The 22,039-nt window shown below is 57.4% G+C and overlaps 2 protein-coding genes across 7 annotated transcripts in view; both read right to left on the bottom strand.

Annotated features, from left to right (window-relative positions):
* SLC29A1 (solute carrier family 29 member 1 (Augustine blood group)) overlaps positions 1–6,252 on the bottom strand; it is a 63,484-nt gene extending 57,232 nt beyond the window's left edge. The window contains exon 1 of the mRNA XM_074989777.1: positions 6,192–6,252. The gene's annotated coding sequence lies outside the window, so the exon portion shown is untranslated. The remainder of the gene's footprint in view (positions 1–6,191) is intronic.
* A 5,741-nt stretch (positions 6,253–11,993) lies between these two features.
* LOC142011008 (uncharacterized) overlaps positions 11,994–22,039 on the bottom strand; it is a 48,494-nt gene continuing 38,448 nt past the window's right edge. For all 6 annotated transcript variants that reach the window (XM_074989770.1, XM_074989774.1, XM_074989773.1 and 3 more), the window contains 8 exons: positions 20,485–20,565; positions 18,522–18,608; positions 17,265–17,356; positions 16,829–16,914; positions 14,813–14,879; positions 14,170–14,342; positions 13,306–13,455; positions 11,994–12,536 (listed from right to left, as the gene is read on the bottom strand). In XM_074989770.1, coding sequence (XP_074845871.1) covers positions 12,319–12,536; positions 13,306–13,455; positions 14,170–14,342; positions 14,813–14,879; positions 16,829–16,914; positions 17,265–17,356; positions 18,522–18,608; positions 20,485–20,565 — 954 coding nt within the window. In that variant the 3' untranslated portion in view covers positions 11,994–12,318. The remainder of the gene's footprint in view (positions 12,537–13,305; positions 13,456–14,169; positions 14,343–14,812; positions 14,880–16,828; positions 16,915–17,264; positions 17,357–18,521; positions 18,609–20,484; positions 20,566–22,039) is intronic.

Genomic DNA, 22,039 nt, shown 5'->3' with positions numbered 1-22,039 from the left:
GGACAGGAGGAGCCGAGCAAGGGCAGAAAGCGGCAGTTTGGGGATGGAGCAGAGAGGAGATAGACAGAGATGTGTTTTTAAGCCTATGCAGGTCTTAATGAATCCAGTAAATATTCAGACCACAACATGACCTGGGCATACAGATATGTAAGTGGAAAGGAAATGTTTAGTCACACGCAATCAGTTTATTTTTTATTTTGGGTGTGGTGCGGGACTTCTTAGGATGGCTGATATCTCCTTTCCCCCCACAAACCCTCCAAACTACACTGTAACTTCCAAACTAATTCCCAGGGAAGTGATTCTCTGTGCTTTAACCTACTTTCTTCAGTTGCTTTGGAACAGGTAGCAACCACATATACTTTATCACCTTATTTGTGTACTTTATCTTTTGCTTTGTGAATAAAACACTTTTTGTTTAAGGCAATAAGTTGATTCCCCTGTCCTAAAGAAGTGTTTCTGTATGGACATGCTAAGACTGAAAGGTCAGTTGTCAGACTGCAGCTTAGTTTCCTCCTCTTTGTTCTTAAGCACTCTAAGAGAGAGTTAAGAGCTTGGGGTTACCCCACAACCCACGCGTATCTTCTTGGGTTTTAAAGGGTTGGGTTTTTTTCACAAGTGGTAGCAGCTACTTCCCAAGGTCAGGGAATCTGTGACCTTGGAAAGCTTTGAAGCAAAAGCCTGTAGAGGCCAGGTGTTTTTCAGGTCTCTTGTGGACCCCCACCTTCTGTACTCAGAGTGTCAGAGTGGGGAACAGCCTTGACGCCCCAGAGGCTGAATGGAGAAATTATAACAGCCTGCTACTTAACATCACCTACTGGGGTTACACCCTTAAGTCCTGTGACTTTGAAAATCCAGGTATTAGTTTCAAGTCCCCATTTCAACTGTGGAGCCCTGGCTCTGCATCCCTTGTCCCTATGACAAAATCAGTGAGGACAGATAATTATACAGGTGTAACTAACTACCTGGGCTGTTCTGCCTGAGAACCGAGGCAAAGCACAGACAGGCAGACACTGCAGGAATGGCAGTGAGGGAAAAGCTTTTAATACACACTAACAAAACTGCCTCAATGACTGGAGTGAGGATTAACAAGGGAAAGACCAAGACAATGAGGATCCACCAGTCCAACAACACCACCATCACACTGGGAGAGGATGACCTGGAAGATGTGGAGCTGTTCACCTACTTGGGGAGTATTATGGGCATAGATGGAGGAACACACAAGGATATCAGTGCCAGGATAGGGAAAGCAACAGCTGCATCCAAGACTCTCCATCCCATGTGGAGTTCACAAATAATATCTGTGAAGACGAAACTGTGGGTCTTCAACACAAATGGGAAGAGCATGCTCTGGTATGGATGCGAGACCTGGCGTACTGAAACATCTTCAGATCACAAGCGACAGACATTCATAAACAGATGCCTGAGGTACATCCTTCACATCCAACGGCAAGACTTGGTCACAAATGAGGAGCTTTGGAACAGAGCAGGGCAAGAACCACTTGGCACTGAAATCAAGAGAAGAATGTGAGGATGGCTAGGCCACACACTCACAAAACTATCATCCAGCCTACTCCATCCAGCTCTCACATGGAACCTGCAAGGAAAACGCAGAAGAGGGAGACCTCGGACAACGTGCAGAAGACCTACCGAGATTGAAGGACAGCAACTGGGGTACTTCTGGAGCCAGCTAGAAGTTTTGTCCCGAGACAGAGTGACGCGGAGGAGACTTGTAGATGACCTATGCTCCACGCAGTTCCATAGTAATGAGCAATCTAGAGAGCCACTGCCCTCTGCTGGTGGGAATCTAAACTAATGAGCTGAGTGCCATAAGCCCTGCATGGCTAGGACAATTCTCCCCAAGCTCCTGGGCCAGGCCTGTGCGGTACTGGAGCAGGAGGATCTTAATGTTGTCTCCACTGGTGCAGCAAAGTTGTAAGATGCCACAGTGGGCAGAGCAGATCTTTGACAACTGTGAAATCCTGGTTGGTTATGGATGTGCTCCAACATCAGATCTTTCCTGGCTTGTTTAAGTCAATTCCATCTCTGATCCACTCGGACAGCAGGAGTGAGCAGCCGCCCCTGCTAAGCCAGATATACACACAGATGGCTGAGCCAAAGCCTCCCTCTGGATGTGGGAAGCAAAGTGATATAGACAGGGCTCCTGGATACAGCTTGCCTTCAGCCCCAGAAACAGAGAGGGAAATCTTGGGACCCCCATGCCACACAGAGAGCAGGAGTTGTCCTGCACTGATCCCTGCCAGGGACTGGGGGGCACGTGAGGTGCATGGGAAATGGATTAGGTAGTTTATAGACTTAAATGTCTCTGTGGCTTGAGGCATGTAGGTAAGAGGACAGGAAAGTTTAACGGGGGTGAGTGAGCCCAGTGCTAAGCACCCAGGAGGTCACGGACAGAGGGAGACAGCCAGCCCGCAGCAGCGAAGGAAGCTGCCCCCTTTGGCCTCTGCTTCATGCCATGGGCGACTGGAGCAGGAACGTGAACTGGACATAATCTCTGCAACACAAAACTCCACACAGCAAGGGAAGTGCACCAGAAGTCTTGCCCGCTGTGCTTTGCTGTGCCAGGGAAAGGGGACAGTATGGGGCATTCAGGGGCAATGGGCATAGCTAGCAATGGCTGTAAATAGCACACGGAGCTCCCTCTCTGGGCAGGAGAGAGTTCCAAGATACAGGGCACCGCTTATCCCCAGGAGATTTTGAGGTCCAGGTGTGCAGTGCTTGCATTGCACAGGGGAGGAACAGGGAGCTTTCTTAACAGTTGCTCCCAAACAGGAAGGCTGGGCTGGTAGTGAAAGCCCAGGGTACAGAATGAGAACACTGGGTTCTACGGCAAGGTCTAGAAGGAAGTATTGTCTTAAGCCGCAGTAGTTAGAGCATGTGACGGAGTCAGGAAGGACTTCTGGATTCCATTCCCAGGCTGAGTCACCTTACATGAGCCATCCAGCGTGTAGTTCTATTCTGAAAGGTGATTCTCAGCCCATTGTCTCTCTCCACTGCACTTATGCACCCAACATCCCCTCAGTGCCTTCCAGGACAGACAGCTGCAGGAAAAGGATGGGGGCTGCAGCAGCCATCCGGGGAGCTCACTGCATAGGGCTGACTCACTCCTTCCGTTCTCAGCCCAGTGCAATTCAGCGGCTGTCCCCAGGGCAGCGTCACTTGACTAGCTGACACAGCAACCCGCTGTGCAAAAGAATGTCCCTCTGGGTTGCCTGTCTGGGAAACCAGGAGGAGTTCAAAGCATCACACAAGGGCTGTGGCTGCACTTGGCCAAAATTTCGAAAGGGCCATGCTAATGGCCAAATCGGAGAACACTAATGAGGCGCTGAAATGAATATTCAGCACCTCATTAGAAGTCACACACTGCCGGCCCTGGTGCTTCGAAAGTGCAGCATTTCGCTCGTAAGCAGCTTGGCTTTATGCGGCCCCTTTCAAAAGGACCCTGCAAACATCAAAATCCCCTTATTCCTATCAGCTGGTAGGAATAAGGGGATTTCAAAGTCCGCGGGGTCCTTTCGAAAAGGGCCCCCGCATAGACTAGTGGTGCGGGAGCAAAATGCGGCACCTCTGAAGTGCCATGGCCAGCAGCATGCTAATGAGGTGCTGAATATTCATTTCAGTGCCTCATTAGTATTCTTTGATTTGGCCCTAAGCACGTCCCTTTCGAAATTTTGGCCAAGTGTGGCCACAGCCAACGAGACAAGTGGCAGAGGGTTGAGTATCAGACCCATTCAGTTCACTGCAGAGGCAGCTTCAGACAGTGCTCAAAGCACACCCCTGTGCTCAAAGCAGGAGCTGGCATCCTCGCTGGAGCAGCCAGCTTGCTGTTGTGGTCCCAGAATGCCCCTCAGTGGGGTTAGGACTGCGCAGAAGGACAAGAAATGTGCACACTACCAGGGGAGATGGGTTTGCACTGGAATTGACGCAGCAGAAGGAGGTTACTTGCTGTTTTGAACAAGGCCGCTAGGACCCTGGTTTATTCTACTCAGAGTCCCACCCTTGCAATCCATCATGGCTGGAAAACAGCACAGGGTCCTTCTAACAACCTATGCTCACTGCTGCCCCACATAATTAATTGCTGGTGCCCCAGCATTAATATTAGCCCCACTGTAAATCCAGGACCAGCATTTTGTTCCTAGCAGCAGTCATGTGGATGGTTCCAAAATCCATCCATCTCTGTGCAATGCTAGGCTACAGCCCTGCTCTTTGATCAATACTTTCCCCTCCCTCCAGTTTGTTACACCCACTTGTTGTATCTTGCCTCTAAATACACTAAACCAGGGAGGGACAACCTGGGCTAGTGAGTGGGCCATCTGAGCAGCCCTCCATCTCTGTGGGCCATAAACTTGTCATAACCAAGAAGGTCTTTCAGGAAAGGGTAATTTTGCCAAGTGCACTTGCATGCCTAGAATTTCCCCGGTGCACCAATTGAGCCAGAGCAGTGCTTTGATTGGTTACAGAGAGACCACACAGCTCTCACAGTCAATGAGGCCTGCTGCTTTCACTTCATGAACCCTTGCTTGATGTGCCTGTCACTTTAGTAAGGCAGGCAGGAAGAAAACTAAGTGGACAAAAACCAGCAGAATCTGGCACCCTTGCACATTGGCAATAGTAAACAAAACCTCTTGGGCTGCATGTGCAGGCCACAGGTTGTCCACTACTGCTGTAAGCTTTGTGTGGCAAGAAACAGGTCTCATAAATATCTGTGCAGCACAATGAAGCTGAACTGTCTGCAAAGCTTGCTGAGACCCACATCCAGAATGTACGATTGCAGGCAATGCAAGCACGTCCCCTTTGCCTCCAATCGTACATTCTGGATGCAGGTCCCAGCAAGCTTTGCAGACAGTTCAGCTTCATGATCCACCTTGCCGGAAGGCAGAGGGGGAAAGAGAGGCACAAAAGAGGGGTAGTGATGTACCCAGGGTCACACAGCAAGTCTGGGACAGAACCCAGGAGTCCTGGCTCCCAGTCCTGGCTCTGGCCATACTGACAAAACACACTCTTGTACTGCTGAAAGCAAACCCTTCACTGGGGGACAAGTGCCCAGCTCACCCTCCCAATCATCTCCCTCTTCTCCTGAGCACAATGCTTTCCTGCCTCTCTTTCGCTGGACACCGAACTCCTGGCCTTGTCCCATCCCTAAACACAACCCATCCCAGACGGTGGACTTGCCGCTCCCTCCTGGAGGCAGCTCTGGGCAGGAGGAAGGGAGGTCACATAGCATGACCTTTGCGGTGTGGGCTCCCTTGTGCTGCACAGCACAGATATTTATGAGACCCAGTTCCTGCCACACAAAGCTGACAGCAGTAGTCGGCAGCCTGTGGCCTGCACGTCCAGCCCAAGAGTGTCTGTAATGGAACTGGACGCTCCACCGCAGTGACACTGGCTGCATGAGCTGCCGGCAAGCGATGCTCGGGCCCTTTCACAGGACTGGGGACTAACGCTGTGACCTTGGGAGCACCAGCACCTTCCCTCTCTCTCTCTCTCTCTCTCACACACACACGGCGCCCTGCGAAGGGCCGGACGTGACTACGCAGAGCTGAGCCCTGCCTGAGCCACACACACACACACACAAGGAGAAAGCCCCCTGGTGCTGCGCTGCGCGCCTGCAGCAGGACCAAGGGGCTGGCGCACATGCGGCAGGTGAGCAGGCGCGGCACAGCAAAGGCAAAGGCGGGCACGAGGCCGGGCGGGAAGGGAGCCCAGCCGCGCAGTGCAGCGGGGCTCAGGCCCAAGGGGGCGGGGGCAAGGGCGGAAGGAGTGAGACGGCAGCTGCAGGAGAGCGCAGCCCCGCAGGGTTTGAGGGCACCCGCGGCAGCGATGAGGCCGTCTGAAGGCGTCCGCAAACAGTCCGGTCTGCTGCGCCGGCAGAGCCGGGGGGGCAGCGATCGGGGGCCGGACAGGAGCCGGGGGGTGCAGTGACCGGAGAACAGGAACGGGGGTCAGTGACCGGGGGGGCAGCGACCGGGGCAGGGACGCTCCGCAGAGAGGCCGCTCCCGGCGGGTCCATGGGGCAGCCCGGGCTCAGGGCGATCCGCTCGTGTGCAGCGCCGGCGGAGCCGCAGCTCGACCCCGCGCCAGGCGCTCCCGGCTCAGCCCGCATTGCCCGGGCCCCTTCCCCTGCAGCGCCGGGGGCCCGGCCGGCGGCAGCCGAGCGCAGCGCTGGGACTTACTTGTCTGCCGGCCGCTGCCGCCGCTTGTCCTGCCGCCTCGCGCTGCAGCTCAGCGCTCTAGCGCCCGCGTTCCAGCTGCCGCCGCCGGCGGAACTCCCGGGTCCTAGTGCCCACCCTGTCCCCTCCTGAGCGCTGAGTGCGAGGGGCTGCTGAGGCACCCTCCAGCAGCGCCCCCCGTTACCTCACCTGCACTCCCGCTCGCCCAGCCCTAGCCCGAGCTCTGCCTGTGCCCCCCACAGTCCCTGCTAGCCCAGCCCTGCCCCCCAGCTCTGCCAGTCCCCCCTACAACTCCCCTCTGCTAGCCCAGCCCTGTGCCACAGCTCTGACAGTGAGCCCCTACAACCCCCCTCTGCTAGCGCAGCCCTGCCCCCAACTCTGCCAGTGACCCCCTACAACGCCCCTCTGCTAGCCCAGCCCCGATCCCCAGCTCTGCCAGTGCCCCCCACAGCCCCTCTGCTAGCCCAGCCCCCACTGCCCTGCAGCAGGACACCCTAGTTCTGACACCAGTGGGGTTAGAGGCAAGGTCCCCTCTGTTTTTCCCCTCCCAGTGGGCTGAGTTTTCCTATGTGCACGGATGGGGAGGCAATGTGGGACGCGGAGGTGATATGACACCTCACCTTCATATTGGTGAACATAACAACTCGTGCTGGAGTGGGAGCACAGGGTTCTTAGTGTGGGAGCAGGCTCAGGGCTGTGGGGGAGGGATACAGGAATGTGAGGGGTCTGGCTGGGGGTGGAGGCTCAAAGGTGGGGCTGGGTTGAGGGGCTCAGAGCTGGGACAGAGGGTTGAAGTGGAAAGGCTCTGGCTGGGGGTGCAGGCTCTGGAGTGAGGCTGAGAATGAAGGGGTAGGGTGCTGGGGGGGACTCCAGATTTGGGGAGGGGCTCAGGGCTGGGGGATGGTGTGCAGAAGGAGGTGTGTGCTCTGGCCTGGGGTGTGGGCTTTGAGTTGGGGCCAGGCAGAGCCATCCTGCCCATAGGACAAGTTGAGGCAGTCACCCCAGACCCTGCGCTTTTGGGGGCCCTGTGGCAGCTGCCCCAGCCGTCCCATGGATGGGAGGAGGAAGGAAGGTTACTTGGTGCAGGACGGGGGCAGGCAGCGGCAGGCCACCTACCCTCAGCCTCCTCCCAAACACTTCCCACATGGTGCTGCCACACTACACCCTCAGGGACCCAAGTCCCGTTGCTCCGCAGGCTGCTGGGAGGCCCCATTCCCAGCCGTCCGCAGAGCGACAGGGCTCAGCAGGCCAGGAGGGTGTGGCAAAGTGCCATGTGTAGAGTGTGAGGGGGGGAGCCGAGGGGAGGCGACCTCTTGCCATTGTCGCCCACCCCCTTCCTCAGGCTGGTCAGGGAGGAGCCAGGGCTCAGGGTGGGAGTGGACCGTGGAAGGGGCGAGGCCATGTGATTGGGGCACTGGGGTGGTTGTCCTGGGCCCCACCACACCTCGGGATGGCCCTGGAGCCAAGTGTGAGGGTCTTGGGGTGCAGGAGGCTGCTCAGGGCCAATGGGGACTCAAGAGCTGCGTCTACACGTGCACGCTACTTCGAAGTAGCGGCACCAACTTCGAAATAGCGCCCGTCGCGTCTACACGCGTCGGGCGCTATTTCGAAGTTAACTTCGACGTTAGGCGGCGAGACGTCGAAGTCGCTAACCCCATGAGCGGATGGGAATAGCGCCCTACTTCGACGTTCAACATCGAAGTAGGGACGTGTAGACGATCCGCGTCCCGCAACATCGAAATAGCGGGGTCCTCCATGGCAGCCATCAGCTGGGGGGTTGAGAGATACTCTCTCTCCAGCCCTTGCGGGGCTCTGTGGTCACCGTGTGCAGCAGCCACTAGCCCAGGGCTTCTGGCTGCTGCTGCTGCAGCTGGGGGTCCGTGCTGCATATACAGGGTCTGCAACTAGTTGTTGGCTCTGTGTATCTTGCACTGTTTAATGAAAGTGTGTCTGGGAGGGGCCCTTTAAGGGAGCGACTTGCTGTTGAGTCCGCCCCGTGACCCTGTCTGCAGCTGTGCCTGGCTCCCTTATTTCGATGTGTGCTACTTTGGCGTGTAGACGTTCCCTCGCTGCGCCTATTTCGATGTTGGGCTAAGCAACGTCGAAGTTGAACATCGACGTTGCCGGCCCTGGAGGACGTGTAGACGCTATTCATCGAAATAGCCTATTTCGATGTCGCAACATCGAAATAAGCTATTTCGAAGTTGGGTGCACGTGTAGACGTAGCCAAGGTGTGGGAGGGGATTGGGGGGTCAGGCGCACCTGGGTGGTTCCCTGCTGGAGCTGGCAAGGAGGGGCTCCTTCCCAGCAGCCATGGCAGCTTGAGGGCATAGAGAGCTCTCTCCCCCTGCTGCAGGCCTGAGCCTCTGTGCCAGCTTAAAGGGAAGCTGCAATCACACACTTTAGGGGTACTTAGGTCAGAGCATTCAGAGGCCTGAGATCCATCTTCTCCCCACATTGTCCGGCCTATTCCCCACTGAGGGAGGAGGACCACAACAAGCATCACACCAGCCCCCCCTTGCCACGAGGGGATGCCCCTCAGCCGCTCTGATCCCTTCCCCATTTGCCACCATTTCCTTGCCTGGGGCTGGGGAAGAGCTCAGATCTTTCTCCTGGCAATGCTGTGGACCCCATGCCTTAGGATCCCCCCTCCTGGGAGGGACCGACTGAGGTGGGGCAAATGAAAGCATCCTGGGGTGGGTGCCCCGAGTGACAGACCAAGGCTCCCTACCCAGAGCATGGGGCAGGAGTGGGTCAGCAGTGGTGGAAACCTTGCGGTGCAGCAGTTTGCTCTGAGGGGCGGGGGACAGCCTGGGACCAGAAGTCAGAATAGCAGCTCATGCAGCTGGTTCCGCTTTCGCCTCCTCCCCAGAGGCCTCTTCACTTCCACTTCCACTTCCACTTGTGGCAGGGCCAGCCCAGCACGTTAGCCTTGCTACAGACACTGGGAAGGGATGCCTCAGAGTTTCGCTCAGCTCGCGGCCCCAGCTCAGTGGGGGAAGGTGAAGACCACGAGGTCAGCAGACCTGTAGAGCTCAGAGTGGGCTACTTGAGCTGGTGCCTCTTCCCAGTGTCACTCCATGACAGAACAAAGTTACCATGATGAGAGCACAACCCATGTTCCCAGAGCTGGGCTCCCAGGACCCCTCATCCCCCAGCACTTTAGCACTCAGCCCTGCAGGACTCCCTCACCTCACACCTCTGGGCATCTCGGTCCCACACATCTGCCAGCCTCTGTTACCTCAAGGACCCAGCTGTCACTGCCCGCTCACCTTCTCTGCCTCCCTTGGCCAAGCTGTCCCCAAGTGTGTCGAGCAGCCGTAGGAACAAAGCGCTCCTCAGCCCAAAGAAGAGCCAAGCCGTCCCATCTTCTGCACAGCAGGTGCAGACTTAAGAGCCAGGCCTCCAACTGGGACAGGCTCGCTCAGCCCAGCCCGCACTGGCTCAGTGGGTGGATACTGCCTGCACCTGCCATTTGCAAGAGGAAGTAGCTCCACCCACAGAAACTGCCGGGAAGGCAGGGAGCTTCTGGGAGTCCTGGGCTAAGTACCAGAACCCATGAGAAAGAGGGCTGGGTTAGGGTTAAGGTCATGGGCTGCAAACAGGCTGGGCCCTGAGTTTAGGGTTCTTCCCAAAGAGGCCCCTCAGTAGCAGTAGCCGACGGGAGCGTGAACAATGAGAAGTCCTGGGGCACCTTATAGACTAACAGATATTTTGGAGCATAAGCGTTCGTGGGCAAAGACCCGCTTTGTCAGATGCGTTCCAGCCTTGCCCATGAAAGCCTATGCTCCAAACAACCTGGTAGTCTGTAAGGTGCCACAGGACTTCTCATTGTTTTTGTGGGTGCAGACTAACACGGCTACCCCCCTGAAGCTAGCCAGCACCAGGGGCTTCAGTTCAGAGCTGGAGAGGAGAGCACCCCCTACTGAGCCACCTGTCCTGCCGTCTGCAGCGCTGCAGCCTTTCCAGCATGCTGGGGCCTGGGAGTCAGTACTGGCTGAGACTGGACAGCACCCTGAGCCTCCCACACCTCTCTCTGCAGTAGGCTGGCTTTCCCTTCTGGCTCTCAGGCCCATACACCACCCCACCTGACCCTGTCCGTTGTGCTGCTCTGGCAATGAGGATGCTTGTCCCATCAGTGACTGGACTGAGGTCTACCAGCCCCGCCTCACACATGCCCTGAGCAGCCATGGAGTGACACTGGGCCTTGGCTAACCAGCTGCTGTGTGAGTAGGGGATAGCTGGGCCCTTGAGCCCTAGAGGTCCTGCCTGCTCCCATCGAGGCAGCTTGCACAGTGGATTTACTTTGGCTGTGCTGGTGACTGTGTTGGCCAGCACCCAGGAGGTGGCGTCAATAGGTGCTGGGCAGGGACATTAAAAGGAAGACTTTCTCCTGGCTGGGAAGTGGGAGTTGAGCTTCAGCCCCCACACCTGGGGTGTGTTACCACATAGGTGCCAGGCTGAGATCCCTGAAAACTGACGCCTCCTGTGTGCACAGTCTGGGCAGCAGCAGGACTAGCGTCTCCTCACATACTGGGCAGTGTGCCCCAGGCCTTCCCCAGGGCACAAGGAGCTCCGCCTCCAGCACCCAGCACTCCTGACAAGGTAGCCAATCAGTGCCACTTTTGCCTCTGATTTGGGCTATGACCCTGGGAGCTGGGCCAAGACCTGCCCATTTCACTCCTCAGACACCAGCCGGGACTGAGCAGAGCTCACTACCCGCATACGGGTGCCAGGGACTCCACCCTTCCCTTATTTACTCAGCCCAGGGGCCCTGAGATCAGCCTCTGCCCAAGGGTCAGCCCGTCCTCTGCCCACACCTGCTCCCACATCAGAAGCTGCAAGTCCTTTCCAAAATGGGAAATGCTCCAGATGCTCCTGGCTGAGAGGCCCTGCCCCCAGCCCTGCAGCACCAGCCAGGCACAGCCCTGCAGGGGGGGCGGGGTTAGCTAATGGCCAGGATGCCCCAGAGACGTGGCTAAAGGGAAGAAGAGCAGCTCCCAGGCCAGCAGGAGGAGCCCCTTACCCTGAATTCTCACCCCAAGACTCAGCACACTGGCCTGATACCCCAGCCATCCCCATCACCCGGGAACACCCCTGCCTTTTCACCCACTCCTAGTGCCTGGAGTCCAGCAGGGAAGGGAGGCACGTGGCTGGGGGGTGGCGACTCCACCCCTTTGGCATGATACAGGCTGTGCAGCCCAGCACAGTGGACAGAGTGGGCTTTCTGTGGACAGAGTAATGCACCCACCTCCTTCACTGCCCATGTGAACAGGGGCATAGCCCTCTGAGATCCCACTGGGAAGTGGGGGAAGAGCAGGACTGGGCTGCCTGGGAGGGGGATGTCTGGGCTTGGCCTGACCCACGGCTCCTTGGGGAGTGGGTGGCAGGGTCAGGCAGAGGAAAGCTCACCAACTCAGCACTCAGTGGTGCTAGAATCACTTCCAGGCCGTTCCCCCTGGGAGGGGAGGAGGTTCTCCGTAGGCTCTGTCTGGGCTCAGCTGGGTACTGTCCTGGCATGCACAAGGAATGCTCTGGGCCAAGGCTTCCCAGGGAGAAGGAACGACTTCCCTGCAATTTGGAGTTCCGAGAGACCCCCTCACCAAGTCAGAGCAGCACAGACTTCCCGGGTCAGTCCCAGGGAGCCCCCTTCTCCTCTGACCCCAGCGCAGCTCCCCAGCAAACCCTGGTTCCCAGAGCACTCTGGGAGAACTGAGAGAGGCCCGAGAACTGCAGCCTAAGGGAGCCTCCACCTACCGCCAGCCCTGCTCGCAAGGGGAGAAAAGACTAGCAAGACAGTGCAGTTTGTTTGGTTTTAATCACACTAACAATTCCATTTCCCTACCCTGCACAGTGTGCACTTTGGGGTGCCTGGGGAACCAGCTGCCCGATGCTCCCTCCGCGGGCTCCACCAGCTCCCCTGGCGCAGAGAGACCAGCCCTGCAAGCTCAGAGAGAGGCAGCAATGTGTCTGCCAGAGCAGCCTGGCCCTGTGGTGGCTCCTGCCATCAGGGGGTGGGTGGCTGAGGGCGCTGGCACGACCATAGGCACCTGCTCCTGGAGAGGCCCTGCTAGGACGATTGACAGCTCGTCTCGAGCGCCCTTGCAAGCTGCATGCCCCCACCTTGGGCTCATTCCTTCTTCCCAAAGAACTTCTTAAAGACAGATTTGCTCTTGTGGCGGGAGGGGTTGCCTTCCCGGGGGCTCCCTGGCATGGACACGAAGGAGTGGCAGCGAGGTCTGGGCATGGCCACTGCCTGCTCCCCAATGTACACTGTGATGGAGTAGCTGCTCCCAGCTTCCAGGGGATCCTTGGGCACCGGCACTGGAGTGATCTTCTGATAAGTGGCTGCAAGAGACAAAGCATTGGGCAGGTTGCAGCTTCCCATGCAAACGTCATCCCCACTGAATAATTGGGGGCCCGGGACCTGTGGCCTTTCCCCACCTTGCCCCAGGTCGGAGCGACAATCCCCTCGCAAGCGGTAGGCCAGTGTTTATGAGTGGGACCCCCGCTCCAGTGTGGTCTAGCAGAGGGGGACGCTGTCTGGATAGGGAACCGTGGGTAATACAGGGCCTTTCAGGGCCCCTTGCTGTGAGGAGAAGGCCTTGGTGCCATCTCATGGCGGCCTTTGGCAATGCAATCCAGGCCGTGAAAGAAAAGGCTGAACTTCCCTGAGCGATGGGAGGGGAAGTACAGGCTACAGCTGCAATACCATGATGCTGTGCTTTTGCTCACAAGCCCGGGCTGAGGCCAGCCTGGGCAGCTCAGCCTCTTTACAGCTTGAACAGCTCTTCTCAGATCTGCATGTAAGATACCCCCAGCACCTCTCACAAGCCCACCCCGGGGATCCGCGGTGGGAACACGAAGAGCCGGGACCTCAGCCCCATTCGCACCACTCAGAGGGAGCAGCCTGCCACAGCCACCCAAGCAGGGCTCTGGATCACCATTCATCCTCCTTTCAAGCACAGCCCCGCTGGGAGGAGGCTCAGGCTTACAGAGGGGAACTAAGGTGCCTGTTCCTCCAGGGATGCAAAGCCAGAGCCAGGAACAGAGCCCTGACCCCTGGGCTCTCAGTCTCCTGCTCCTGCCACTAGCCCAGTCTCCCTGTGGTGCGTACCTGAGGTGAATGAGTGGGACCTCCTCTTGTGTGTCACCAGCACTTCATCCTCCTCCTGGTAGCTGTTATCTTGGGGCTTTGGAGACCCAGCAGGCAACCACTGGCACTGCCTGTGTCCTGTCATGTGGCTGACAGCCCTCGGATTACCTCCTAATGCAGCCAGGATAAATGCAAGGACAGGAGCCTATATATGTCAGACTGGCAGGAGCTAAGGGTCCCCCTTCTACGTGCAGGTGGCCCTAGCACAAAGAGCCTGTTACAGTGGTGCTGTTGTTTCACTGGTGCGACAGGTCACAACAGGGTGCCACTGCTCCAACCCCAAAGAGCTCCAGGCCGCTTGTACGGCCTGCAGGGTGCAGGCTTCACCCACCCAACCCAAGTGCTGGAGAGAGGGGTGTGAGTGACTCAGCAGGTGGGGGTCCTTTCCTCTGATCTCAGTGCCCCCGCCCAGTGCTAGGGGCAGCAGTACCACAAGTGGGGGCATCTTCCAGATGTGGTGGCTTGGTCAGGGCACGCTGCACAGGAGCTGGGACGGGGTGGGTAGGTGGGTGGGAGGAGGCGATTCCATGCTGCCTCTCCGGCTGAGAGAGGGCTCTGAGGTCTCGCTCAGCTCAACTCCCTCCCACGGCACGACAGCTGGTGTCACTCCTACGTGCTGTGTACCAGCCTGGATGGAGAACATGAGGGGAGGAACGACTCTGGCCACGATGCCAGAACCTGCAGCTCAGGTGGGGCTTATTACGGCGCCACCTACCTGAGCACGAGTGCAGTGAAGTGAGGAGCTCTGCCCCAGGAAGCAAGGAAGACAAGACTGAGCCGGGCACCTGAGGAGGCCCTGACAGGGTAGAAAGTCACCACACGTACCTGCTTGGGTGGCTGCAGAATGCAGTGGGTCCTCCTGAGTCCCATGCAGTGGCTGCAGCCTGGCACTTGACCTAGGCAGCAGTGAGATCTCTCTGTTCGTAAGCGTAACAGGCTGAGGATGTCTCAGCAGGTGGGAACTGCTGTAGCTTCCAGGCCCAGAGATCTTGCTGGGTCTGGGTACAAACGAAAGGCAGTGTCAGAGAGAGAGATGTACAGCGCCGGTCTCAGCTGCAGAGAGGGCCTGCTCACCTCAGGCAACCTGACCCTCAGACAATTCAAACCCACTTGGGCTGCACCCTTGCCTGGGCGCTCTGAGTGGGAGAAGCCTCTATGATAAGCCACAGCGTGGCCCACCTGAAGTTGCTTTGTGGCCCAGAAGCTTGCTGGGGTCGGGAGGTGACACTCAGCTGCCACGAGCTAGGCGCTCCAGTGAGGATGGGGCAATACCCAAAGGGACGTGGGGACAGATTAGAGACATGGGCAGGTAATAGAAGGGGACTTGGCTTGGGCAACACAGTAATTCACTGGGTCAGCACAGCCGCCCTGCCGCCCCCAGCTGCAGCACGGCCTCCACATGCGGTTCTGACGCCTAAGCATTAGCCACTGCCTGCATGTTGATCGGGCGGGGCTTTCCAGCACTCACCCTGGAACAGAGCTGGCCCCTTCAGCAGGCTGTGTGACTGCCTGGAAATAATCCACCTCAGGGAAACCTGTGGGCAAAGCAAACACCTACTGATAATGCTGGGAGAGCCAGTAATGAGATCCCTAAATCCACAGATGGTAGGGCCCAGCTCCGCCATGCTGGGCTGAACAACCTGGGGCCAAGGTCAGGGAGTGCTGACTAATGGGTGCTCAGCACGACTCAGGATTTGCCCTTCCATGCTCAGTGTCAGCTCAAGAGCAGAGGTTCCTGTCTAGGGGAATGGATTACAGAGGCTGCCTGGGAGCCCCAGAGGGGCTGGTGCCTGGGATGGGCGAGGGCAGTACCAGTCTGTTAGCTATGACCTTATGCTGAAATGTTTCCAGGATGCAATAAAACCAGCTTAGTTTCTGAGCCTCTAGGTCAGCTACAGAAAATGCATTACACAGAGGACCAATATGTGCCATGCCTGGAAGGATGAAGCTAAACCTTATTTAAAAGCAAAATGCTTCACTAGGCAAAGAGGTTTGGGATTCCCAGGTACACAGCACCATCCTTCTACCTACACACTAACATGCAAATGGTACTTCCATGAGTGACCAGACCGCTAGCCCCACAGTGAAGTCCAGCCTAACCATCCTAGAACCTCACAGGCCCCTGTGGACATTAATTGGACTCCTTCCAAACAAATGAAACGATTCCTTCTGTAATCCATTATCATACCGCCTAACATTACACTGCCCTTTACCATATTTCCTCCGCTTCCTTACTAGTGCTTTACATTACACATTATTTACATTAACATCAGAACCCAGGCCCCCCCCCACGACTAATACAGAGAGGTTTGGAATAAAACATTCACAATTCTCAACACCATTCATTAAAAGCCCGGCTTAAACCAGTTCTAACCAAACCTGAATGGCACCATGTCCTTGCTAACTGCAATAGTCCCATCTTACTGTCTCCAGCTTCTCTTTAGCTCTCTCACACTAACAACTCCATTCCCGAGACTCAGCCACATTCAGGCTAATGTGAAGCCAATGCCTAATTTTTTGGAGAAAATCTCCTGAGGTTGAAGGACTACAGCTGGGGTATTCCTGGGGTCAGCTAGACGTTTTGTCCTGAGACGGAGTGAAGTGGAGGAGACCTGTAGATGACCTGTGCTCTGTGCGGAGTACAAAGGTTTAAGTCAGTCGATCCAGGCCACGGAGCCCCCATGCGTATTCTCCCTGAGGGACAGGAATCGGGAAAGGGTGGGTCTGATGGTAAAAAGTGTGTGTGCACAAGGGAGGAGGGCCATGCACTGCACAGTGTTGGGATTTTGAAAGCACACTGACACGTTGCACATGAATTGCGCCACGCAGACCCTGCTGGTGTGCTTTAACACAGTGTTGCCTGAAATGGTACAACAAAAAAGCCTCTTGTACACCGGCACCAACTCCTGCACAACGCTTTGGTGTGTGTTAGAAATCCCAGCCCCTGTCAGTGCCCCACGAGCCCGGAGTCCTTCCCTGCTGCACACAGGGATGCTTTGCTGATATTCTTCTGTGCATGTGCCCAGCATTAAGGGGCACTAGAATGAAAATGAGCTAGGGAAGGAGGTCCCAGCTCTATGTCTGCAAACTAACCAGCCCAACTCTACTCCACAGTTCAGACACCAGGACAATCAGGTTTGGCCATTTAGGGCACTCCTCTCCTCCAAGGAGCCCAACAAGATGCCCAAACTCCAGATACCCAGCACCATGAAAATGCAGCCACCTCTGGGGTGGGGAGCAGCAAAAGTTGCACCAACCACTCCATCCCAGGGGAGGCAGCAAAGAGAAAATTGGGCAGGATGCCAGAAAATCCTGTGTGCCCAGGGCTCCTTAGTGCCCTGGCACAGCAGAAGGAAGTGTAGGCCCCTCACCTCTGACTTGCAGCCCCCCTGCTGTCCCAGCCCTGGGCTCCCCTCTGCCCCCACAGCTCTGTCGGTGACTGCTCACCACTCCAACCCTGCACTTTGGCTGGCGTGTGCCTCACCTGAGTTTTGCTGCAGTTTGGAGACCCACTGGCTCATGAGCAGCTGGGATGGAGCTCTCAAGAGGTACTCGGAGCCATCCCGCAGCCTGGGATGAAAAGAGCGAGTCAGCAAAAGGTGAACAGGAGGTGCCGGCACGGGGGTCACCCTTACCCCCCCCCCCCAAGCCTGGGCGTGAAAGGGGGAGAGGATGGAATTACGCGGGAACCTCACATCCACTGCCTCTGAGATCCAGGCCTTGGGGCAAGGAGCTGGCCTCCAGCCAACACAGAGGGGCTGGCATTTCACTGGAGCTGGCAGCTTACCATTGTCTGTCTCAGCGCGTGGTCAGTGAAGGGCACCCAGCACAGCACCACGAACGGGCCAGCAGGAGGCGTTGTACGCATGGGTCCGCCCACCCTCCCTGCAGTGCTGGAATTGCTGGTGGGGGTTACTCACTGTAGCCTGAAGCAGTTGGTCTTTTTGGTATACTCCGTTTCCCGGGCGCACTGTGCTCCCGAGAGGTTCAGGGGCAGGGCCACCCCGGAGCTCTGCAGCACAAGGGACAGTAAAGATGACAGTGAGGCCTTTGAGGCTTGAAGGGTCTTTCCCCCCCGGCTAACAGGATTCCCGTGTGCCTGTGGCTCTCAACAAACGAGTGCCCATCCTGCCCCGTGGTTCCCACCGCCCTTATGACCGGCCCAACGGGGTAACACCAGGCCAAAGCCGTTCCCGCCCCGCAGGCTGCACAGGGAGTCACTCAGCAAAGACAAGTCAGGTGAGCAGCAATGTTGTGCTAATGTCGAGACTGGCAGCACCAAGGATAGCGAGAGACCGACACTGACGGCCGGTTAGAAAGCTGGGGACAGGGGATACGGGGCAGCTGGCAGCAGCGCGCAGGGGTGACAGGTGAGTGAATCCCAGTGGATCTCTAGGGTACTCACAAGGCCAAAGTGCCCTCCCCTGGAGGCAGTGCCTCTAGCACCCAGAGACTGGGAAACCACGACCACCTTCCCGGCTCGCAGTGACCCAGCACTGAGGGGGAGCTTCCCATGCAGCAGCCCCCAAACGGCCTCAGCAAGAGGCCAGCAGCAGCAGAGGATCCTGCAGGACCCTGGGGCAGTGGGGGCTCCTGCCTGGGTGGGAACTTGTGCAGCCCCTGCAAACAGAAGAAGGCTGGCTCCCTGCAGCCAGAGGGCCAGGCACGGGGAGGCAGGCTGACGACCACAGTTCTCCTCTCAGCTCCAGCCCACTTCCCAGAGATCCTTCCTCCCCCGGCTGGAGCCCTTCTGTCCAAGACCTCAGTTGCATGGGAGGTGGGGGGCTCGTTTGCCCAGCTGGCCTGGCTGTGCTCTCTGGAGCCCCCTGCCACTCATAATGATTTGCTCCTCCCAGCACTTGCTTACATTCATTAATGAAACGGTACATCCTCTGACAGTGCTGCTCTGGGGAAACTGAGGCATAAAGAAGGCACTTGCCCCTGCCACAAAGGAAGTGAATGGCACATCCAAGAGCAGAATCCAAGAAGCCTGAGTCCAGTCCCAGTGCCCCATTCTTCAACCACTGCCGCTCCCACTGGCTTTGCCCCCACAGCCCAGAACAGGAGCCCACGTCCTGGCCCACTCTTCCTGCAGACACATCTCCATCCTCAGACACCAGCAGACACATCTCCATCCTCAACGTCATTCTCATGTCCCTCCCGGCCACACCCTGTACCTTCAGCGTGTCCTTCCTGTCCTGGTAGAAGCACAGAGTCTGCCTCATCAGCACAGCATGGAACAGGTGCCAGGTGCGGCAGGTCGCCTAGGAGACCAGAAGCAGAGGCCACAGGTGAGGCCCAAGGCCAGGCCTGGCCCCGCCATCCTTGCAGCTCTACGCTTGTGCCGGGGACAGTGCCAGGCGGCTGGGCTGAGTTAGCAGGACTGTGGCGTATCTTTCCAGTGAGAGGGCCATTAAAAAGTAGCGGCAGCCTCCACGGGTCTCTATGGCACTGCCAAACAGGGCAGGAATCCGGACAGTTGCCAAGGTGCCAGCACCAGGGGTCCCTTCTCCACCAGCTGCAGCACTGAAACACACTTGCCAGCTGATGCCCCAGGAGCCCTGTGTGGGTACAGCTAACACTGCAGACAGAGGGAGCAGCGGGAAGGGCCCCAGGCTGAGACCCAAATCCAGGTTATGTAACGTGGGACAAAGCGCAGCTCATCCTGGTCTGCATGTGGTGGTTAGCGCGGGCACAGCTGTGCCAGCCGCTCCCCACCAGCGGATGGCCAAAGCAGGGCGGCTCCCAAGTGCAGACATGGCGATGGAGACCGAGTCTGTAGCAAGTGCCTTGGGCTTGGGCTGGTTTCCTGAGGAATGGAGGTTAAGCCGCCCTATGGCCACTGCTCCCAGTAAGCTGAGCGCTTGGGTGCCCACCCAGGGGAGATTCAGGTGCCACCCAGCTGATTAGCAGAGCGCCCACAGCCAGCAGCTCGGCGCACATCAAATGTATTCTGCCCACAGATGGAGAAAATCGGAGGGAACCCTGCTCATGGCTCCCATTTGGGGGTAAAATCCATTTATCTGCCTCAAAAGGCTCTCAGCTCCCTGCAAGCCCTGTGCTCCCAGGGCTGAGACCACAGGCTGCAGGGAGGTGATTTAGCACCTGCCAGTCCCTACCCAGCCCATTGCCAGTGTTATAGAAAACAGCCCTGGCAGAGCACACCGTGGTGCGGCTCCCTCCCTACAGTCCTGCACATGCATGGTTGGCTGCTGTTAACCCCGGAGACCCAGGGCCAGATTCACAGCTGGTGTAAATCCGTGTGGAGCTTTGCCGACTTCAGTGGTGCTGTGCTGATTTACACCACCCGAGAATCTGGCCCACTGATTTCAGTGACGCGGCGCCCATTTACAAGCGCTGAAGAGCCGGCGCCCGATGTCCGGGCACGAATGTCTCCCCATTTGTGGCATGCCACCAGGCAAGCTACGGCCTGACTCCCCCCCCAGAGGCCCTGGGTGGGCAGGGGCAGTACCCTCTTAGGTGCTGCTACAAACGGCTGGCATCCTGAAGCGTATCGAGCCGCTAGTTCCACGCCGCGGGTGCTGGCCAGGGTCAGTTTCCCTGAGAAATGCCGCCAGTGTTCAGGGAATGTTGAATAAGGGCTCAGCCACGCCTTAGCGCCTGTGACCAAAGTCGTGTGCACAAGCGTCATGGAACAGCGGGCTCCCAACACAGATTAGGCGCAGGCTTCCCCCGCTGAGAACGCCAGCAGGCAGGACGGGCGAGAAGTGCTTTGGGCAGCTGGGAGAGCGACCACCAGCTCTGCGGCTAGAGAGCAGCTGGGGAAAGGCTCCGGGAGCAGTTTAGATGGGCAGAATATCTTCTCCCTTTTACTTTCAAAACAGGAGCAGGATCTGCAGCAGTGGGGGCCTCCCCTTAGGCCCGAGGGGCATACACAGGCTGGTTTGCCAGGAGCGCCACACACTCCACACCTCGCAGCAGAGACGAGCGTGGCTGCTGCTGGATGAAAGCTCCCTTGAGAAGCAGGACACTGCCTCAGGTGCCTGGGGAGCCAAGCAGGCCCCCCTCCCGGGAGCCCTCCACACAGCGTAGCCAACAGGGCGTGGCTGCCACCAGAGACCGAAAAAGGCAGTTGTGTAGCCCAGGGCCCAAGAGAAGGCCGGGCAGCTGCTACTGTACCTTCCGGCCTCCCGCCTGCAGCACGTGCTTCCTTTCCAGAGTCCCTTCCATCATCTGAAACTCCGCTTTCCCCGGGGGCGTCTGCAAGGAGACAGACAATGAGCAGAACACTCCCAGTGCCACTGGGCTGTGGGGAGGTCATTCCCCAACAGCCATCAACTCTGGGGGTCCCACAGACCACCATGAGCATACCTTTAGGCCTGCATGGCAAATGGGCGATTGCGTTCAGTCTGTCAGAGGGAGGGCTTACAATGGGACCGTGTGTGCTCTTAGCAGGCCATAAGCTGCCCTTCTGGACCTCATGGGAAGGCTCAGTGCTGCACATATGCGGAGCTGACAGTGTGGTGCTGAGCCAGGGGACCACGGATGGCCTCTGGGACCAGGAGCGTTGCCCTAGATTTGCAGTAAGCCCTGTGCGCGCAGTCTGCCTTGGCAGAGTTACAAGTCCAGCTGCCTGCAGGACTCAGCAAGACTAGGGCCCAGCCCTTCGGTTCCAAAAGTCCTCCTGCACTTGAGCAGAAGGAGCAGGCCTGTGGCTGGCACCCACAGACCTTCCAGCCTTCTGGTGCAGCGAGCCCCCGAGAGCCAGACTGCTCCACAGCACGCTGGCTCCCAGGCAGTGGGTGTTTGCCACGCCATATCCTCCATGCACACGTACACAGCAGATGTACACTTCCACATGCACGATCCAGCTGCGATATCCTGTTTAGTGCTGTGGTTCTCTGCCAGGGATACCCAGGCCCTCCCGCGGGCACAGCAACTCAACTAGCTATTTGCTTAGTTTTACAACAGCTGCTGAAATTTGTCCTTCTGACCTCTATGTACAGTCCCAGTGCCGGTGATACTTTTTAAAGTCACTGACAGTCCTACTTACAACAGCTTCATTCATAAACCAATGAAGACGCAGCGCTTTCCCGTTCACTGGGTAGCTGGCAGCATTAGCTGATCTTTTGTTAATCCACAGACTTGGAGCAAGCTCCTGGCTACATGGAGGAGGCGGGGCAGGGCTGAGCTCCCGCCTCATGCGCCAAGGAAAAGTGGCTCACATGCCACTCTTGGCGCATGTGCTGAGGGGTTGCTGACCCCTGTACTAGACACTGAAACATAAGCACGACAGGTGCATTCCAACTGGTTATTGTATAAGGAAAGGGTAAAAATGAGCCCATGAGCTGCGTCCCCGCACTAGTGTGCCGGGACACTTGGGTGATTTTGGATGGGAGTCTAGAAGTGAAGTGAAATGTGGGGTGTCCTCTAGACAAACCAGCCTACTTCCTGGAAGGGGCCAGTAATGTGCAAAGGTTGAGAGCCACTGGGCTGGAGCCAGGGGTGACCTCCCTCCCTAGTGACCAGTCTACCCCTGGCCCCACTTGCTACCGACTGGAGCTAACAGAGTTACTGCTCCAACTCAAGCGGCGGGAGGCCATGATTTCGGCACTGTGAGTTTGGCCCTGCCGGCGGCTGTGGGTGAGCTTTGGGCTTAAGCCTTGCTACAGGCTGCAGATGGCGTTTGGACAGCCAGCCGAGCCCCACAGGCTGGCACGAGCGACTGCTGGTG

The sequence above is a fragment of the Carettochelys insculpta genome, chromosome 3, assembly GCF_033958435.1.
Source record: "Carettochelys insculpta isolate YL-2023 chromosome 3, ASM3395843v1, whole genome shotgun sequence".
Lineage (NCBI taxonomy): Eukaryota > Metazoa > Chordata > Testudines > Carettochelyidae > Carettochelys > Carettochelys insculpta.
This window is presented reverse-complemented; position numbering and strand designations above follow the sequence as displayed.